The following is a 20,727-nucleotide window of genomic DNA, read 5'->3' as shown; positions in this document are numbered from 1 at the left end:
ATAATCTAAATTTAACAAAATTTTGAAAATCAAATGTTCAATTACTCTACTTTTTAAAAAGTCAACAGGCAAAATATAAAATCTGGCACTTACTGGACTGTGTCTCTAGCAGTGCATGGAAAGAAAGAGAAAGACAGTGTTCAGTATAGGATTCAATTCTCTTCAAAATTAATAATTTCTCTCTTCCTCCTAAATACCACTTAAAATATATACATCTTAAAACACATGCTTAGGAGGAGAAATTACGCAAGTTAACCAAATGGGCAACAAAACATACGCAAAGCTATCTTCTTTTCAAATCTAACATTCACTATTAAAATTTTCTTTGACTATTTACTTTCTGGGTATGAATTTAATACATATTCATTAAAAAAAGACAGATGAGACACAAAAGCTTTTAAAAATACCTATGACCTCAACTGCTCATAAAGAGGTTTGTAACATTTTAATACATATCCATCCCTTTATTGCTTACCCATATTTTTAATTAGTTATGCCGTTATACAATAAAAACTGTCAATGTTTCACAATTCTCTACTTCACATATATAGTAAGTCTCTTTATAATAGTCAATGTTAAAATAGTAATGATATCATAAAACCTCTTTAGAAATCTTTGAGGCATGCCCTTGAGAATTTAATTCTAGAACCTTTTTCCCCCATCAAAACTGATTTTCTCCTCCCCTCCCCTTCCTGTGTCACTGGGTACCACACTGAGGGCATAGTGCTTGCTTGGCAGATGTTCTACCCATAGAGTTGGATACCCAAGAACATGAGCACATGTGTAAGAGAAAAACACTTCCACCTCCAAAACAAATGTATATAGAGACCACTATATATAGTATAGAATGTATAATTAGGGCCAGGTGTGGTGGCACAGGTCTTTAATCCTACAGTCAGGAGGCAGACACAAGCAGATCTCAGTGAGTTCAAGGCCAGCCTGGTCTACATAGCATATACCAGGTCAGCCTGTCTCAAAAATCATAAATTAAAATTTAAAAAATAAATTAAAACACACATACAAATTAGGTAACATAGAGAACTTCATTATTAAGAAAACTAGCTTTTAAATAAGCATATATATGTATATATACTTCTCATTCTAAGACATGACTTTCCCTTCCTGTAATACTTCTGAACTCATAATATCAGTGGATTACTGTAGTATTTTTTATCACTATTGTGTATGATGTATGTGTGTATGAATGCAAGCACACATGTGGATGGAAACTGGAAGACAACTTCTGGAAGTCAGTTCACTCCGAGAACTAATTTGGGCTCACATAGCAAGTGCTCTTAACAGCTGAGGCATCTCAATGGCTACATCATTATTTTAGTTCTTCCCCAAACGCAAACGGTGAAAGACAAGAAAATAAAAATGCAAAGAAGAGCTAGGAATGTCTCTTGGTGGTAGAGTATTTGCACAGCATAAGTGAGGGCCGGGATTCAAGGTGGGGAGGAGGACAAAGACTGCAGTTAACCTTTAAGGTGATTTTCATGACATCTTTTTACATTAGATTTGAAAACACAAGAGTAAAATCTTTAAAATTACATGAGAAAGGGCTGGAGGGATGGCTCAGAGGTTGAGAGCACTGACTGCTCTTCCAGAGGTCCTGAGTTCAATTCCCAGCAACTACATGATGGTTCACAACCATCCATAATGATATCTGGTGCCCTCTTCTGGCCTGCAGGCAGAACACTACATACGTAATAAATAAATCTTAAAAAAAAAATTACCTGAGAAAAATAGTAACTTTGTCAGTTCACAATCTTTTGCCAGAGAGACACTGCAGTGTTTATAGAATATAACAAATAACGAAAGTTCCACATTTTTCACTTTTTTGAAAAAGATCAATTTATTTTTTTACATGCATTGATGTTTTGTCTGAACGTATATTTGTCTGAGGGTGCCAGATCTCCTGGAACTAGAGTTAAAGGCACTTGTGCACTGCCATGTGGTTGCTGGGAATTGAACCTGGGTCCTCTGGAAGAGCAACCAGTGCTCTTAAACACAGAACCATCTCTCCAGCCCATACATTTTCACTTTCTTAAAAATATTTTCAAGACTACAACTAAGTCAAATCAATGACCTCATTTGTCTATATAAATATTATAAACGAAGATGGAGAGATGGCTCAACAGTTGGGTGCACTGGGTGCTTTTCCAGAGGACCCAGATTCAGTTCCCAGCACCCACATGGCGGCTCACAACTGTCTGACTCCCCTTCTGCCTTCCTTGGACCTTCATACACATGGCACACAGACATACGTGCAAGCAAATAGTCACACACTGAACAGCTTTGGGAAATAAAAAGTGTGGGGGAGGGGGAGTTGGGGATTTGGCTCAGTGATACAGCACTTGCCTAGCAAGCACAAAGCCTGGGTTCAGTGCTCAGCTCTAGGAGGGTGGGAGGGACACACACACACACACACACACACACACACACACACACACCATGGGACAAAATAAAACTCACATACATAAAATTAAAATCAAACAAATCCTTTTTAAAAAGCACAAAACAGTCAGGTAGTGGTGGCACACACCTTTAATCCCAGCACTAAGGAGGCAGAGGCAGGTGCATCTCTGGGTTCAAGGGCAGCCTGGTCTACAAAGAGAGTTCCAGGACAGCTAGGACTACACAGAGAATCCTGTCTCAAAATAACTTCCCAACCAATGTACTTAGCTGTTCACTGTTTTAGTTTTTGAAATTTTTTTTAAAACTTATTTACTATTCTTCAAATTAACCATGGTGCAGTATCTCAGCAGGTTAAAAAAAAAATGTACCTGCCCCACACACGAGCACGACAACCTGAACCCATGTAAAGATAAAGTGAGAGAACCGAGTGCACGAACTGTCCCAACCGCCACACATACCCTATGGCACATGTGCACACCCCCTCTACACACATCACACACATACACAACTACAGAGTAACAAAATATTTTAAAAATCCACCAGCTGTAGGCAGATGGGGTAAAATAAAAAGGCTTCAACGTACAGGGCAAACTGGCTTTTGTTGAGATACTTACAGACACTGCTGGGGACAGTGTTATGTTCCCTATGGACACTTTCAGTTCATCCAAGGAAGCCATTGTGTGGTGCAGGTTATTTGGGTGCACAGGCTTGATCTCTATCCGGTACCTCTTTGGTTCTTCATCTTCCGAGTCAGAATCACTGGATGAGTAGAAGTGGTTCTCTTTGGTATGTGGGTCTGAGTTAAAGAATGTGGTTTCTAACTGATCTTGAATAGTTGTTTTCCATACATGTACAAGAAGAAGAGAGCCTTCTAAGAGTAAGATATATGGACAGGAATAAAACTATAGCTTTAATTAACAAAGCATGGAAAACAAAGAAGTCATATTTCAGCTAATTAAAAATAAAAAACGCTTTAAGCGGTATGCTAACTTTAGAGCTATGCGTATGTCAACACAATCCACAAAGAATACCCAGATCACAAAAGGATATCATTCTGATTTGCTTCTGGTTTAATACTATAACCTTCTTCATCTACATCAGGAATATTCTAGGAAAAAATTGTAAAGAGTTAATATAATGACAACACCAATATTCAGACACTAAAGATTAACAAACAACTATAGTCTAAAATACTACTGAGAGCCAGGTGGGAGGAGAGGCAGGTGGATCTCTGTGAGTTCCAGGACAGACAGCGCTACACAGTCGAACACTTTCTTGAAAAATGAATGAATGGAAGGAAGGAAGGAAGGAAGGAAGGAAGGAAGGAAGGAAGGGAGGGAGGGAGGGGGAGAGGGAGGGAGGAGAGGGGAGAGGGAGGGAGGGAAGGAGGGAGGGAGGGAGGGAGGGAGAAACAGAACTAAATCATTTTAGCAAGTAGCAAGTGATTAACAAAATTATTAACACTGTGGAAAATTACATCTCTTTAGTTATTAATTAGCTTCAAGTCATATTCCATGTCTCAAATATCTGAAGAAACCCCTGCAACATGCAACAGGAGAATCACAAGTCTCATCATTTCAGGGCAAAAAACTGACAAGGTGGGGTACAAGAGATGGTTCAGTGGTTAAGAGTACATACTGTCTGGCTAGAGGACCCCAATTTGTTTCCCAACATCCACATCAGGTAGCTTACAACTTCCTCTAACTCCAACTCAAGAGGATCTGATACCTCAGCCTCTACATCTGAGGGCACCTGCATATATACACGCATGTGTTCCCCCTATAGATATATGCACACACACATAATTTTAAAAATGAATCTTTAAAAAAAGAGAAATAGTCAAGGTGAAAACCCATTCAGAATGCTCAAGATCTATATTTCTGTTAAAATCAGGAATAAGTAACTTTTAAAAACCTATGGCCAGGCTAAATATTCTCTCAATGCCGTAGGAAGCTATATGGAAATACAAGATTCAGTACCTCTTTAAAGTAGATTAAAGTCCTGGCTAGCCAATGAACTATCTAAGATAGTGAATCAATATTAACAAAAAAAAATAATAAAAATTTTTAAAAAATCACCATGTGCATGCAGAGGAGAGAAAACAAAACCCAGTGACTCTAAGTCTGATCCAGAGTACAGAACTAAGTACCAATGTATACGACACAGCCAAGTGAAACAATCCACTATGAGAATACAGACAGCACAACCCAGGCCACAGGAAACTACAAACCATTTAGTCTCTTCAATAACTAACTAGAAAGCTAAATAGAGAGATGGTGGAGGGGGAGATGGGATTGCTCATGAAGACAACAAACTCAAACAAATTGTAATGAAGCATTAGAAGATAATAATAAAACTATACATAGGCTGAAAAGCCATTTTCTAGGAGGCTGCTTCTGGCTCTATCTGCAGATAATAACTATGAAGTGTGACGAAAATATATAAAAGCTATCTGAAGGCAGTGAAGAGTAGCTCAGGACAACCACTAAAAAGCTCTATACGATACGTCTGAAATTTCAGAACAGTTTAAAAAGACTCGCACTCCTGAGTTTACTGCAGTGCTATTTCCAATAGGCAGACATGGGAATAACCCTGGGGCCCATCAGCAGATGGTGAGTAAATAAAACACAATACACAGACAAAGTGGAGCATCAATCGGCCACAAGCTCAAAAACAATGACCCTTATCATGGTCACCTACATGGAACAGGCTGAAGGAAATTCTGTTAAATGACTTAGCAGATATAGAAAGACAAATATTTCATACTTTGATTTATGTGTAGAAGCTAAAAAAAAAGTATGAGGAGTTCGAGGCCAGCCTGGTCTACAGAGCGAGATCCAGGAAAGGCACAAAGCTACACAGAGAAACCCTGTCTCAAAAAACAAAACAAAGGTATGAGATTATGCCAATGATTCTGATCTGATCTTATACAATGTAAACACATACTAAAAATATCAAGCGATGTCTTAAGTGTGTAGAATTATTTTATCAACTAAAAACAACATATTTCAAAAAATTTTAATGAAATATAGTTTTTAATTTATAAGTGAAAAAACACATTTCTACTATAATTAATTAAAGAGATTGGAAGAACAAATAAAAGATAAACTTGATCCAACTATATGGTGTCTATAAAAAGGTCAACTAAAATATGAATAGGTTGAAAGAAAGGAATAGAAAAAAATACAATTCACAAAAATAAGAAAGGCTGAAGTGGCTATCTTAATATTAGATTTCAGAATAAAATTACCAATCATAAAGAATAATCGTCTATACAAAAACCTGTATCTGGGTTGGGGATTTAGCTCAGTGGTAGAGCGCTTGCCTAGCAAGCGCAAGGCCCTGGGTTCGATCCTCAGCTCAAAAAAAAAAAAACAAAAAACAAAAACCTGTATCTATTCTTCGCAGAAAGTTTATTTCTAACAGCACAAAACAAGAAAAAACAAAATATCATATAAACAAACTTCGGTACTACTGAGCAGCAGAAAGAAATGAATTTATCATGCCTACAACAACCTGGACGAACCTCCTGAGAACTGGCTAGAGTGAAAAGCCAATCTGCAAAGGTTACTATGTAGTCCCCTTTCTATAACTGTACTCGTTGGATTGTTTTTTAAAAAGGCATGAGGTTGGAGAAATGGGCCAGTGGTTAAGAGCATCTCCCGTTCCTCCAGAGGACCCGGGTTTGGTGTCCAGTGGCTCACTACCATCTGCAGCTCCAGCTCCAGGAGGGCATCAGAAGCCCTCTTCTGACATCTGCAGACATCCACACACACAGGGCCAACACAGACAAATACACACATATTAAAAAACAACAACAAACTGAGTCAGTTACTTAAGTGCTGGAACTACTCAGAATGTTAGTATTAATAAAAACATACAGATTACACTACATATCTTCATTCAACCCATGGTTTCTATACTAGGGTTTTCACTATCGGAATAAAGTATTTTGTCAATAACAATATGAAGAACAGAAGAGATAACTTCAACATTTTAAGAATAGTTGTGGTAGTAGTGCTTTCTTAAAAAAAAGAAAAAACCCACTGTGCCCAGGTGTGGCAGCACACACCTTTGATCCCAGCACCCAGGCAGGAGATCTCCGAGTTCAAGTTTGTAGTTCACAAACTACAGAGTGAGTTTCAGGACAGCCAGGGCTATGTACAGAGACCCTGTCTCAAATAAATAAAATAAAATAAAATAAATAGAAGATAAGGCCATGAATAGCTCGTCGTAAATAACAATAACTGGCCATAAACAAAATGAAGCAACAAAAAGTATCCTTTCCTGCTAATCAGGGCAATCATCCTGCCCAAAGTAACCAACCACAGTTACTTTTTGACATGTTTTATTTCTGAAATTCATCCTTTTGAGATGTTTTATTTTTGAAACAGCAATCACTTAAGAGACCACACTTAGTTTTACTAAGTTCTTTCTATATGGACAGATACAGATATAGATCAACCTAATTCTTTATAAAATCTGCCTATATAAATAATTTATCTAACCAGTTCTTATTTGATGAATATTTTGGTGCTCCAGTATTTTGCTAATATGTTTTCTTAATAAAAAGTCTGAAAAGTAAAAACGAGTATCTTTCCCCCTTTTCAGTTTCTATACATGCACATACCTCAATCAAGAGGGTATGTGTATATACTGTAGATAGATACAGATTTTATGTGAATATAGTCACAATAGTAAACAGAGCATAAAGTTATTAGCTTAATAATAATGTGTACTTATTTGGGGAGACACTGCCAAATTATCCAGAAAACAGATTGCCCCAATTTATATTAATGTATATGCAGTGGCATGTGTGTATCAACATTTCTGCCAATATTGAGACTTCCAAGCTGTGGGATGTTCTGTATGGCAAATGTGTTGCTAATTAGTCAATAAATACAACACTGATTGGCCATTGGCTAGGCAGGAAGTGTAGGCGGGACAAGGAGGAGAATAAAGTTGGGAAGTGGAAGGCTGAGTCAGAGAGACACTGCCAGCCGCCACGATGACAAACGGCATGTGAAGATGCCGGTAAGCCATGAGCCATGTGGCAAGGTATAGATTAATGGAAATGGATTAATTTAAGCTGTAAGAACAGTTAGCAAGAAGCCTGCCACGGCCATACAGTTTGTAACCAATATAAGTCTCTGTGTTTACTTGGTCGGGTTTGAGCGGCTGTGGGACTGGCAGGTGAGAGAGACTTGCCCTGACCGTGGGCTAGGCAGGAAAGCTCTAGCTACACTTCCATATGTCTGTTTCATTTTGCATCATCTCTAAGTAACATTCATTATTGTTATTCACTTCTTATATTTCTCTTGAAGAAAATTGCTTGTTTCTATCTTATATCCTTTCTTGCTAACCAACTGCTTAATTACCAAGCTGACTTATATAAAATCATCAAAGTTCCTTTGTTGCTGGTATCCTTTAATATGCACTGCCAATATGGTGATACAAAACCCTTTACCTATTTTTTCTAACTTAAAAAATTTTTCATTTCTACAGTCAAATTTACAAATCTCTTCTTCTATGGCATTAGAACATCATGTTCTCTTTAGCCTTTTCCTATATTTTTGGTTGTGAGCCTAGCCTCTCTCCAGCCCCTTTAGCCTTTTCCTAAAGCCCTGATAATTATATGTGAAGTCTAAAATTGAATAATGATCATTATGTCACTTAGCTGAAAGAATTAAAAAGTTAGGAGAATATACATATATACATATATATATATATATATATATATATATATATATACACACACACATATAATACTTAAGATAGTAAAGAGCTTAATTAAAATTTGCAACCATCAAATGCTATAAATAATTTCAAAATAAATACATGATGAGAGCTATAGTAAATACCAAACACATCTGCTAACTTCAATAATCAGTTAAGCTTCTCTGATGACTTTTCACTTAATTTTCACATAGATTTTCAAAAGATCAGTTTTATTTGTGTGTGTGTGTGTGTGTGTGTGTGTGTGTGTGTGTGTGCCTGCATGAGTTTATGTGTACCATGTGTGTGCAGCTGGAAGAGGAGGTCTGAGGGCATTGGATACCCTAGAACTGGAGTTACAGACAGTTGTGAGTTGCCAGAAGTGAGAGGTAGGAACCAAATTCTGGTCTTTTGCAAGAGCAGTACATGCTCTGAAACACTGAGCTATCTCTCCAGCCTCAATTTTCAAATTAAGTAATTAATAAACCACAACTTCTTACTTGAAAGCTGAAATAGAAAATAAAAATACTTATCTAAATTACATAAGACCGTGTTTTTTTCAAAATACTTTCACTTCTTTGTTACACTACATTATTTAAGATTAAAATGTTTCAAAGCAAAAAAAGAAACCCAAACAAACAAACAAACAAACAAACAAACAAAAAAACCAGAATATTCAAACTCCTACCCTAGTCAACACAATCTGTTTACACATTACTTACATCATTTGGTAAATCTATTCTTGCACTAGACCCACTGGGAACTCAATTTATTATCTACTTGAATTATTTATAAAAATCATTTAACCAAGAAATAGAAACAAACCTTAGAAACACACACACACACACACACACACACACAAGGGTAACCATAGTTGTTGTTGCTATAGTTTCTAAAATGATGTCTTAAATGAAAACCAAATACATGAACAGGTAAAACTATCTTTTAAGCTGCGTGTCGGTGGCACACTCCTTTCATCCCAGCACTTGGAAGGCAGAGAAGCAGGTAGATCTCCGAGTTTGAGGCCAGCCTGGTCTACAGAGTGAGTTCCAGGACAGCCAGGGCTCCTACGCAGAGAAACCTTGTCTAACAAGGAAGAAAAAAAAAAAAAAAAAAGACTACCTTTAAAAAAAAACAACTAAAATAATAAACGTTTCTCACTTTTTTAAAGATTTATTTATTTATTATGTATACAACATTCTGCCTCCAAGTATGCCTACATGCTAGAAAAGGGCACCAGATCTCATTATAGATGACTGTGAGCCACCATGTGGTTGCTGGGAATTGAACTCAGGAACTCAGACCTCTGGAAGAGGAGCCAGTGCTTTTAACCCTGAACCATCTCTCCAGCTCCCAAGGTTTCTCATTTTTTTTTGTTTGTTTGTTTTTTGAGACAGGGTTTCTCTGTGTAGCTTTGCGCCTTTCCTGGAACTCGCTTTGTAGATGCAGATTTTTTAAATCTCTCATTTCCCAAGAACACTTTATTGATATGGTGCCACTCTAATTTTAAAAGTAAAATTATACATTTCTCAAAGACAGTGAGAAGTATTTTCAATTTAACAGAAAAGTATACTGCAATGTAAAACTGGGATACACCTTTAAAATTATTTTAGCAGCAAATTATTACATGGTACTTTTCTTTAAAGACAGGTTTAAAAAAAGTCAAATACGATTTTTTTCTAATGAAAATACCTACTTTAAATTGCTTGTAATAAAATTAAAATTACTTACAAGTGAATCTGCATCAGGACATTCACTGTTTAAAAAACAAAAAACAAAAAAGATGAAGCATTACAGGATTCATTGTTAGAACTATCTGCTAATTATATCATATTTAGAATATCTATCTTGGTATTTAAATATAGCTTTTGTTTGAATTCTACAAAAATATTTTGAGAAATCAAGTCATGAAGATTAAAATAATATTAATTTAACTTAAAATTCAAAGGTGGACCTTCTCACCTCAAAAATAACTGTAAAAACATGAACAGCGCCCACACATCTAAAATGCTTGTGGCTGGCTGTACTTGTTTTCCAGGAACACGTTCATCAGTGTGATCAGCGAAGCTGTCTGTTCTACAGGCTTTCTAGCAGTGCTTACATTTTTAAACTTTATTGGGGGCGGCGGGGGTGGGGGCGGGGGTGGGGGCGGGGGTGGGGGCGGGGGTGGGGGGGGGGGGTGGGGGGAGTGGGGTGTCCACAGGACAATCTGCAGGACTGGCTTCTGTTTTTCTACATGAGGGTCCTAAGCACATCAGCTTTTGTCGATAATGTCTTCCAATTGTAAGGTAGTAAGTCAGAAAAAGTTAATGCTATGAACCAAAACCAGAAAAACTGGCAAATCTAGTCGTTCAGAAGAGTTTTTTCTTTTTCTTCCAGTTTAGACATATACTTTGAATACTTCCAAAAAGACCTTTTCTTTTCAAAATCAAAACCATTCTTAATCACTTAGAAACAATGAAAAGGATTTGGGTAATATTTAAAATACTTACACAGACTCTGCATCCTTTTCCTTTTTAATTATTCCAGGCAAAGCAAACGTCTTTCTTTTCCTTGGTTTTATGCCTTTAACATAAATGTACATTGTAAAAGAAATGTCTGTTCTTTTAAGGATATAAAACACAAAAACTCAAGACAAATTTTTTCGTGACAAGCAGATTTTGGATGAAAGAAAGAGAAGTCTTTCCAGGAGTGGTGGTGTACACCTGTCATCTTAACACTCTAGAAGCTGGAGCAGAGTTTCAAGTCTGTTACCAGCCCAGGATACATGGCAAAACGCTTTTCCCAAAAAATCCTAGTAAACGAATGAATGGAGAATCAATGAATGAGCAAAGAACCAACATAAAAAGCATCAATTAGTAAAGCCTACAACTTGTATCATTCAGAGTCTGTTTCAACTTTTATGTAATGCAGTATGGTTCATTAAAGGATTATAGAACATTCACTTAAAGAAATTCTCTTTTCTTCTGGTAAACACTCCCTTGCAACTTCAGTTAAATGAGCATATGAAGATATATTAAAACTTAAAAAAAAAATTTGCACACGCCTTTAATCCCAGCACCTGGGAGGCAGAGGCAGGTGGATCTCTGTGAGTTCAAGGCCAGCCTGGTTTACAGAACAAGTTCCAGGAGAGCAAGGCTATTACACAGAAGAGAGGGAAAAAAGTATGTAATTCATTGCATGTATTTTCAAAAGTATTATCTTGGGCTATGTAGTAGAATACAAGTAAGCCCTGGGTTCAGTATCCAAGAGCATTAAATATATGTATTTTAACACTGTGCCAGCGTCAATGGATAGCAGCAGTCCCTTTCTATCTGCTCACCAAGCAGAAGACACTAGTTCCCACAGAGTCAGTACATTACAAGTAGTCAACTTACCTTCCACTGCACTAGCAGGGTCACACTCTTCAAACTCAATAAGGCCTGGGTTAGAGAAGAAAATACTTGCTTCAAAAAATAATTACCAGACAAACTGTTTTAACTTTGAAACTTTAATTTTAAATATTTAATTATGTATTTATTGATGCTATGTGTGCCTATCTGAAGTGTGAGTGCGGGCACACATGTGGAAGTTGGGGTTCTTTCTATTTTGCTGAGGAAGGAAGGGTCTCTGTGTATCTGCTGTACTCTGTACTCCAGGCTGGCTTGAGAGCATACTGATGCACACCACTGCATAAGCTTTCTTACAGGGGTTCCAGGGATCGAACTCAGGCTGTGAGGCTTGGGCTGCAGATGCTTCTAGCTGCTGAGCCATCTCACCAGCCTGACGAGACATCCTCTCTAAGTCAGGCTATAATGCGTTCCAGTGCTCGTTAGAATAACAGTAGTGTGCTGTTCCGTACAGGATGTGTGAAAGAGTGAGAGAACTGCGGGTACATGCAGGGTCAGAAGAACTGGTTCTTCCACTCTGGTTCCAAGGATCAAACTCAGGTTGCCAGGCTTGTACAATAATATTTTTACCTGCTGAGCCATCTCACTGGGCCTCGGTAACAATGTTTTTAAATATTTATTTTTATTTTGTGTTGAGTACCTGCATGTGTGGATATACACCACACATGTCTGGTGCCTGAGAAAGGCAGAAGAGGGTGTCAGATCCCCCTGGAATTGGAGTTACAAACAGTTGTGAGCTGCCATGTAGGTGCTAGAAACCAAATTCAGGTCTTCTGAAAGAGCAGCAAGTGTTCTTAACTGTTGAGCCATTTCTCCCAGCCCCTCAGTAATAATTCTTAATTAAATAATCCTAACTGAAAAGAAGAAAGAAAAAGAAAAAGAAAAAAAGTAAGGGCTGGAAAAATGGTTCAACATGTAAAGATGCTTGCCACCAAGCCTGACCACCTGTGTTTGATCCCTAGGAACCACAAGGTTGGTAGAAATCATGGAGGGAGGGAGGGAGGGAAAGGGAGACAGGGAGGGGGAGAGAGAGAACCGACTTCTGTAAGTTTTCCTGTGACCTCCACAAGCACCCCCTGGGGTGCACACCCCCACCAGACACACACCTAAATGAATGTGAATTGAAAGTTAACAACTGAGACTGCTCTACTAATACAATCATTTACTGACAACTCTTTCTAGGTCATCCCACAGAGCACAGGCAGTTGATGCTTTTCAGCACCCTGCAGCACAGTTAGTGGAGAAAATAAGCACTAAGAGGCAGGGGCTGAATCCCTGGCTGTGCTCATGGGAAAGCAGAAGAAAGCAGGAAACAGCACTGGGGGACAAGCTTGGCACCTCATCTGTCCCATTCTTTAGTCTATCAACTCCTAGAGTTACGCTTAGCAAATACTAGGTCTTCAGTTGCATAAATAATTACATCCTCATTAAGTGGTCACCTTAGGATCAAAAATCCAGATCTCTAATTGTATTAGAAGGCCAAGATATTTTAAGTGCAGTTTACAGGCAATGGAAAGATTTTTGTTTGTTTGAGGCAGGGTTTTAACTATGTAGCTCTGGCTGAGTTGAAACTCACTATGTAGACCAGGCTGGCCTTGAACTCAAGAGATTCACCTGCTTCTGCTTACCAAATGATGGGATTAAAGGTATGCGCACCACCACACCTCACCTAATGGAAATATTTTTAATGTGAAAAGCATGTTCATACACATAACCTGGCAAAGTGGTCTGAAAGAAAAATTAATTAAGTGCTACTAAGAGGGATGGATATACTGTAGAACAAGAAACAATAAGGTAAACTCAAACAGAAAGTAATTAAAATAGCCCTAAAATGACAGAACTGCAGACTAGCTTTACATGTCATAGAATAAGGAATGTTTCATACATGAAGTAACAAATGGTTTAGGTGACAGCAAAAGAAATGAAAGGCTTGAATTACTCTCCTTCTAACATACTCCAGTTAAACATCACACTAAGAATCATCTCTCTCCCTTGAGAATCATGTTAGCTGTCATTTATAATACTTAGGGTTATAAAAGTCCAGCATACTTTATGAAATTTTTAATTTATGACTAACAATTGACATAGCCTTCATTATTAAGAAATTTATGGGCTGGAGAGACGGCTCAGAGGTTAAGAGCACTGGCTGCTCTTCCAGATGTCTTGAGTTCAGTTCCTGACAACCACAGGGTGGCTCACAACCATCTGTAATGAGATCTGGCGCCCTCTTCTGGCGTGCGGACATACATGCAGGCAGAACACAGTATATATAATAAATAAATAAATCTTAAAAAAAAAAAAAGAACTTTATAAATAGTGACTGACTTAAAGAGACAGTGACAGGTTTCCTTCCTTGTTCTTCTGAGATGTTACACTTAACTATGTACTAACTGATGACCAGAGTTCTTGTTGGTGACTTAATACAAAATCTTTCTCTAAAAACATAGACTAAATGTTCCCTCTCCCTTATTTTTTTGGTTCTTGTTTCTCTTCAAATCAGATGGCCACTGCTTCTGCTTATTCCCAGAATAACTAAAATAGTCCACAAAAGGAGCTGATAAAGTCCTAACCAATTAATTACCAGTATCTTCAGTTCTGCATCATTATTCTGTAACACGTGACTAAGAAAGGTTTATCACTTATACTCAAAACAGCCTTAAAAGGTCAAACAATTTAAGGAGATTATGTAAACCCCCACTACAGATCTGGAACTGGGCAATCACTTAGAATCTTTCAGAGATCTGCTAACATTACAATGAGATGAAAACAGACAGGAAGATAATAAGGTAAGGAACTAACGCATGCACATCACACAATCAGCAGCTCTTTTGGCCTATAAATTACAAAGAGTGACGTTGGTCTCAGCGTCACCAGTCCACGTGTTCCTGGCTTTCTTAAGTACTAGGAGAGCCTGAGAAAACACAGTGATATGTCACATAACTAAGGAAAAGTTTACTCAAACAAGGTAACCAGAGATGTGGTCACTCATAAATCCCCCACCACTATCCAACACCTCATTTTACTCAGTAACTATGGAGGAATCTCTAAGGTACCAGCGGATTCCAGACCCAGGGAAGAAAGACAGACAAAACAGCACCACCAAATGAATCAAACTGCGCAGATGCAATGTGCAGAGAAAAGGTCTCTAAATGGATGATTTTATGCAAGAAAATAACAAAGGCATCCTTTAAAAGTAAAATCAATTACTTCGTCACAAACTTTGACTAGACATATTATAGACATCTTGATCAATTTTCCCCTTTATCTTTTATACATACACAACCCAAAATCAATTCAAAATAAGATAGTGTCCAATGAAATTATTCAAAATGACATTTTTGCAATATAAAATATGAAACCATAGAATACATACAAATGTTTATACTGAGTACCAGCCACATATAATTTTCCATTAAAAATAGAAATGCCAAGAGTTCCTAGCATAATGCATCAGACTCCTCATAAAACAATTAAATCATGCACAGATTTTCCTGTTGCAAATGGCATGTATTCCTTCACATGGCTGGCTTTGTGTGCCTGGCTCAGTGCCAGCTGCCAGCTCAGCTGGGTGTCACTGCACAGCCTGACCCACCCCCCAGCAGCGTGTCACTGGTGTCACTGCACAGTCTGACACCTTGGTAGAATGTCACTTCTGCAGCTCAGCTGGGTGTCACTGCACAGTCTCTCTCTCTCTCTCTCTCTCTCTCTCACACACACACACACACACACACACACACACACACACACACACACACCCGGTAGCATGCCACTTCTGAGCTGTTTCACAAGAGGAGAGCTTATCCAGCCCCTCCCTCAGATGCCCTTCACTGCTATTTAATCGTAAGACAGTACTACAGCCAGAGTCAGAGTGTTAGGGAGAAGAACAGAGAGGTTCTAACACTCATCTTCAAGCTTGCTCCTTGGCTTGCCAGATGCCTGGGATAGGCAAGCTAACAGTAGACGAGCACCAGACTCAAGCCAAGCCTGCGGGTGTACCCCTCCTCTGGGACTCAAGTTCTAGTTCTAGCACTTGGTTTTTAGCTAGGCAGTACTTACTGTGAATGTAGGGTAATCATTTATATTACTTAAGAAAGGGGAATGCTTAGGAATGCCTTATGTATGATTTCTCTCTACATATATCCATCCACTTTTTTCTTTTTCTCTTTTGCTAAACCATTTGAAAACTTACAGATATCAAGTATATCTATTTCAGTAAAGGTCCTGTGGAAATAATTTCTTTAATTAGGTAGTTTTAAATCCCATCTGGCCATCAGAAAATCCTACAACACTTCTCACCCAATGATCTAAGGTTATGACCACCTGGAGGACTTGTCGAGCCACATATCTCTAGGTTCCAACCGCAGAGAATCCTGGTCAAGTCCACGGTGGCATTTTAATGGTCCAAGAACCACACTAGAGAAGTATAGCTCTAGAGGACACTGGGGTTGTTACTGTTCATTAAGTCTAGACAAGACTTACTCACCTATCCTGTATAAAAACTACCCAGGGGCCATATTAAAATACATATTCTGATTTGATTGGATAGGGTTGTGATTTTGTTTTGTTTGTTTTAGAGACAGAACTCACTCTGTAGACCAAACTGGCCTCGAACTCAGAGATCTGCCTGCCTCTGCCTCCTGAGATGGAACTAAACGCATGCGCCACCACTGCCAGGCCAGTGATTCCGTATTTTTAACAAGTATTCATCTGACTTAATGCTACAGTTTCTTAACAATCAATGAAAGCTAAATGGACTGAGGAGCATTAATTAAAATAAAATGATTTTTAAAAATAGTCCCCAAATTAGATAAATGAAAACGGAATTTCTAAGGTGACACATTTGTAATAAAAAATTATTCTTATAATCTTAATTTGAATATCCTTAATAATTAACAAAGTTCTGTGTCTTCTTCATTTTATTTATTTATTTATTTATTTCCATTCGCTTATTTTCTTTAAAGTACCCAAAGAGTTAAATTTTTTGTTATTATTTGTTGTTTTGGCTGTTAAAATTATGTATTTTGGACCTGACATGGAAGCACATGCCTTTAAACCCAACATTTAGAGGCAGGGACAGGCATATCTCTTGAGTTTGAGGCCAGCCTGGGCTGCATACAGGAAAAGCCTATCTCAAAAATGAAGTACCTAATGAAAAGTAGAAATACAGAGCTGTGGCGGTACAGGCCTTTAATCCAACACTCCAGATGCAGAAGTAGGCAGAACTCTGAGTGGAAGGCCAGCCTGGTGAGCAAGGAAAACCCCAGGCCAGGGAGGGCTATATACTGAGACCTTGTCTCAAAATAAAATGAAAATTAGAAATAATAATGGCTAGTGAAAAGGCCAGCAGGTAAAGGGGCTTGCTGCCAAGCCTGACACCCTGAGTTAGATCCCCAGGACCACATGACAGAAGCAGAGAATCAGCTCTATCCAAACACTTTCAATACCTGTATGAACTCCCGCAACTGATTTTCTTCTTTGGGTTACAATGCAATCTAGTCATTACTTATTAATTACTTACTCAAGTCATCCTCGCTAAGGCCACGGGGAGCTTTTCTGGAAGTTTGGTTTTTCAAGACAGAGTTTCTCTACACAGTCCTGGCTGTCCTGGAACTAACTCTATAGACCAGGCTAGCCTCAAACACAGAAATCCGCCTGCCTCTGCCTCCCAAGTGCTGAGATTAAAGGCATGCAGCACCATGCACTAGACAAACACTTCTTCAATATGACACCGAGCTTTACTGGTGAAGCAGGCCTGAAATAACAGCTATGTGGGAAGCTGAGGCAAAAGGATGAGTTCAATGCCTATCTGGGCCACACAGTGAATTCTAGTAAAAACAAGGCTGGGCAATACAGCTCAGTGGTGGAGCAGCTTGCCTAGCATGTGACAGCCCTGGATTAAACACCAGCAACACAATTTTAAAAAAAAAAATAACATCAAAGATATAAAACATAAAAGTAAGAATCGAGTGAACTGAACTTGATAAAAATTTTTTTCTTTTCAAAATGACAACCTAAGGGCTAGAGAGATGGTTCAGTGGTTAAGAGCACTGGCTGTTCTTCCAGAGTACCTGGGTTCAATTCCTAGCACCCTCATGACAGCTCACAACTGTCTTGAGTCCCAAGGGATCCAATACCTCTTCTGGCCTCCAAGAACACCAGCCAGATAAATGGTCCACATACATACAAATAAATAAAATAAAAAATAACAGCCTCAAACTAAGAGAAAATTTTCACAAAATATGAATCTAATATACAGCTTACAAATTCAGTATTAATAGAATATCCAGTCCAATTTTTAGAATGGTCAAAAGATCTGAAATTCTTAGATAAGAAAAATTATAAATGGTCAAAACATTTAAAAAATGTGCCATATTAGTTCTTTGGGAAATGCAGATCATAAATTCTGCTAGATAATCCCTCTATTCAAATTCAACACAAAACTAAGAACTGATATCAACAAAGCAGAACCTAAGTGCCTCACTAGTCAGACTGCAAAATACTGTGGACACAGAGTTTGATAAAATGGATAAAATGGAATCTGAGTTGTTCACAGTAAAATATTTCCAATTATTCAACATATATCGAAAGTTTACAGCAAAATGTTGGAGAAAAGTTATGCTCAATATACATTTTCAAGCAACTTCTCTCTTGCCTCCAAAGTCCCGTCTCCAGCTGTCTTAACGGGTCTCTGAGGCGGAGACGACGCGAGAGCTGGGGTGATGTCGAGCTCAGCACAGGCATCTCTCTCTGGGAAACGCCCCTTCTTCAGGCAGGGGAAGCACAGCCATATCGGTAACATAGGACCTAGCCAGAACTGACTGGACTAAAAGATTACCTGACCCAACCTGAACCAATCATAGGATTTCTCAAAAAAAACTTGGAAAAGAAAAGCAAACAAAACCCTTGAATTCACTGACTCTAAGCCATGGGTGCAACTAAGAAACGAGGAACATCACCAAGACATCGCTGAGCTCCCTTTATTTCATGTACTTACGGAAACAAAGAAAACAAGAAAGCATGGACGTAGAGACATCTCACTTTCTTACTCCTCGTATGGGTTTCCTTCTGAAGCCTTGCCACATGCCTTAGCTTGAATCACTGAGATACCTCAGTTTCCTTCCAATAAACTACCTTTTAAGTTCAAACTGGCTTAAGTTAACTTCTTTTACAGACCATAAAAAGAACTAGAACTTCTTCTTTCTACTCTACACACAACTTTTAATCAAGCCATATGCAATGGTACATGTCTGAATTCCAGCCTTAAGGAAGCAAAGTCAGGCAAAACTAGGAAACTATGAGACCCCACCAACCCACCCAAGGAGGAGGAAGATGTGGAGGAGGAAGAGGAGGAGGAGGAAGAGGAGGAGGAGGAGGAGGAGGAGGAGGAGAAAGAGAAGAAAAAGGAGGAGGAGAGGAAGGAAGGCAAGCAGACAACCTGCCTGGCTGTAAAAATCAGCTTAGGAAAACAAGAACACTGCCAGGCAGTGGTGGCACTCACCTTTAATCCTGGCACTAAGGAGGCCAGTCTGGTCTACAGAGTGAGTTCTAGGACAGCCAGCACTACACAGTGAAACCCTGTCTCAACGCTACCCACGCCCCCCCCCCAAAAAAAAAGGAAAGAGAGAGAGCAAAGAAAAAACACAAAATTTTTTCTGTAATTTTTTTCTCTCATCTTAAAAGCAATTTTTTGCCAGGCGCACTCCTTTAGTCCCAGCACTCAGGAAGCAAAGGCAGGCACAACTCTGCATTCCAGGTCAGCCTGGTCTACAGAGTGAATTCCACAACAGCCAGAGCTGTACAGAGAAACCCTGTCTCGAAAAACAACAACAACAAAAAGCAAGTTTTAAAAACTTGGGTTATGAAAGATATAAATCTAATTGTTCTTCTAGTTCTGATTCTGTCGTGAATATTTTGGTTTTGGTGATAGCTAAGTGCATAAAATATATTTAGTACTCAGGGTAAAATTTAGTATAAAGCTCCACATTTTTCCATTCCAAATATCTATTCTAAATATAGAAGCTCACAGAGTTGTACAAACTTGGGGTCTGGTTAATTTGGGTGTGGTAAATTTTTATTTATTTGCAAATATTTTTATAATAAATTCATAATATTTAAAAGAAGTCTAGGGAGGGTCATGGATAGTAAGTTCTCTAGGTTTGGTATTTTATCAAATCTTCAAGGGGGCCTAGAAAGATGACCAATAAATAGGTTGAATTTTTCAACAAGTTTTTGTTTTACATTATAATTTTCAGTATATTTAATACAGAAGCTGAAATAGTTCAGACAACTAAACTAACACAGTAATTTCATGTAGGAAGTCTGATCAGAATCTCGTTTTCTCCTTTTTCTTTATATCTACCCTTTCTCAGCTCATCCTATTTGTATCTTTACTTTCAAAGATCTGGATCTTTGACTTGAAGTACTTTGGACTCTTCAGCTGGAAGCCAGAACCTACTTTGCATGAAATGAAAACAAAGATAAGTTTTTTAACAAAACCGTTATCTTTAAGCATTACATTGTGGCCTATTAACTTTTTATTTTTAAAGTTATTTATCCTATTGATTCTTTTTGTTTGTTTGTTTGTTTTTTTTTTTGTTTTTCAAGACAGGGTTTCTCTGTGTAGCTTTGCGCCTTTCCTGGAACTCGCTTTGGAGACCAGGCTGGCCTCGAACTCACTGAGATCCGCCTGCCTCTGCCTCCCAAGTGCTGGGACTAAAGGCGTGCGCCACCACCGCCCGGCTATTTATCCTATTGATTCTTATAACTGGCAGTTACTAAATTTTTATGAAAGCATACAGTAAAATTAACAGGAAGACTATAAAGTAGGAAACAACAAAACTATTGATCTTAAATTGAGCATACTGGTGTGCCTATAATCCCAGCACTAGGAGAAGTGATGCAGAAAGACTGAGTTTGAAACCCTGGGCTACACAGCAAGTTCCAGACCAGCATCAACTGCGTAAATATCTCTTAGCAAACTAAATATATGAGAACAATTAAGGCTACTAGGATAAAGTCAGAACATAAATAGAGATCTAAATTAGAAAACACTTGTTTCTTCCTGACTCTTTCAGATGACAGGGTGCTGTGGTACTCAAAGCACCCAGTTATTATAACTCAAATTCCAGAGAAACCAGGCAGTACTAACTACACATAAAGGAATTTTTATGATTATCTCAAATACTAGGGAAACATTTGAACACTC

General features: G+C 38.3%; 1 protein-coding gene across 1 annotated transcript in view; it reads right to left on the bottom strand.

Moving 5' to 3' along the window:
- Positions 1-20,727, bottom strand: part of Fcho2 (FCH and mu domain containing endocytic adaptor 2) — a 101,613-nt gene that overhangs the window by 33,417 nt on the left and 47,469 nt on the right. Inside the window, 6 exon segments of the mRNA XM_059276251.1 lie at positions 94-105; positions 3,033-3,208; positions 3,469-3,526; positions 9,865-9,889; positions 10,626-10,698; positions 11,511-11,555. Of these exon segments, the coding sequence (XP_059132234.1) occupies positions 94-105; positions 3,033-3,208; positions 3,469-3,526; positions 9,865-9,889; positions 10,626-10,698; positions 11,511-11,555 (389 nt within the window).

The sequence above is a fragment of the Peromyscus eremicus genome, chromosome 11 (assembly GCF_949786415.1).
Source record: "Peromyscus eremicus chromosome 11, PerEre_H2_v1, whole genome shotgun sequence".
NCBI classification, from domain to species: domain Eukaryota; kingdom Metazoa; phylum Chordata; class Mammalia; order Rodentia; family Cricetidae; genus Peromyscus; species Peromyscus eremicus.
The sequence above is the reverse complement of the archived record's forward strand: the minus strand, read 5'-3'. Positions and strand labels throughout refer to the sequence as shown.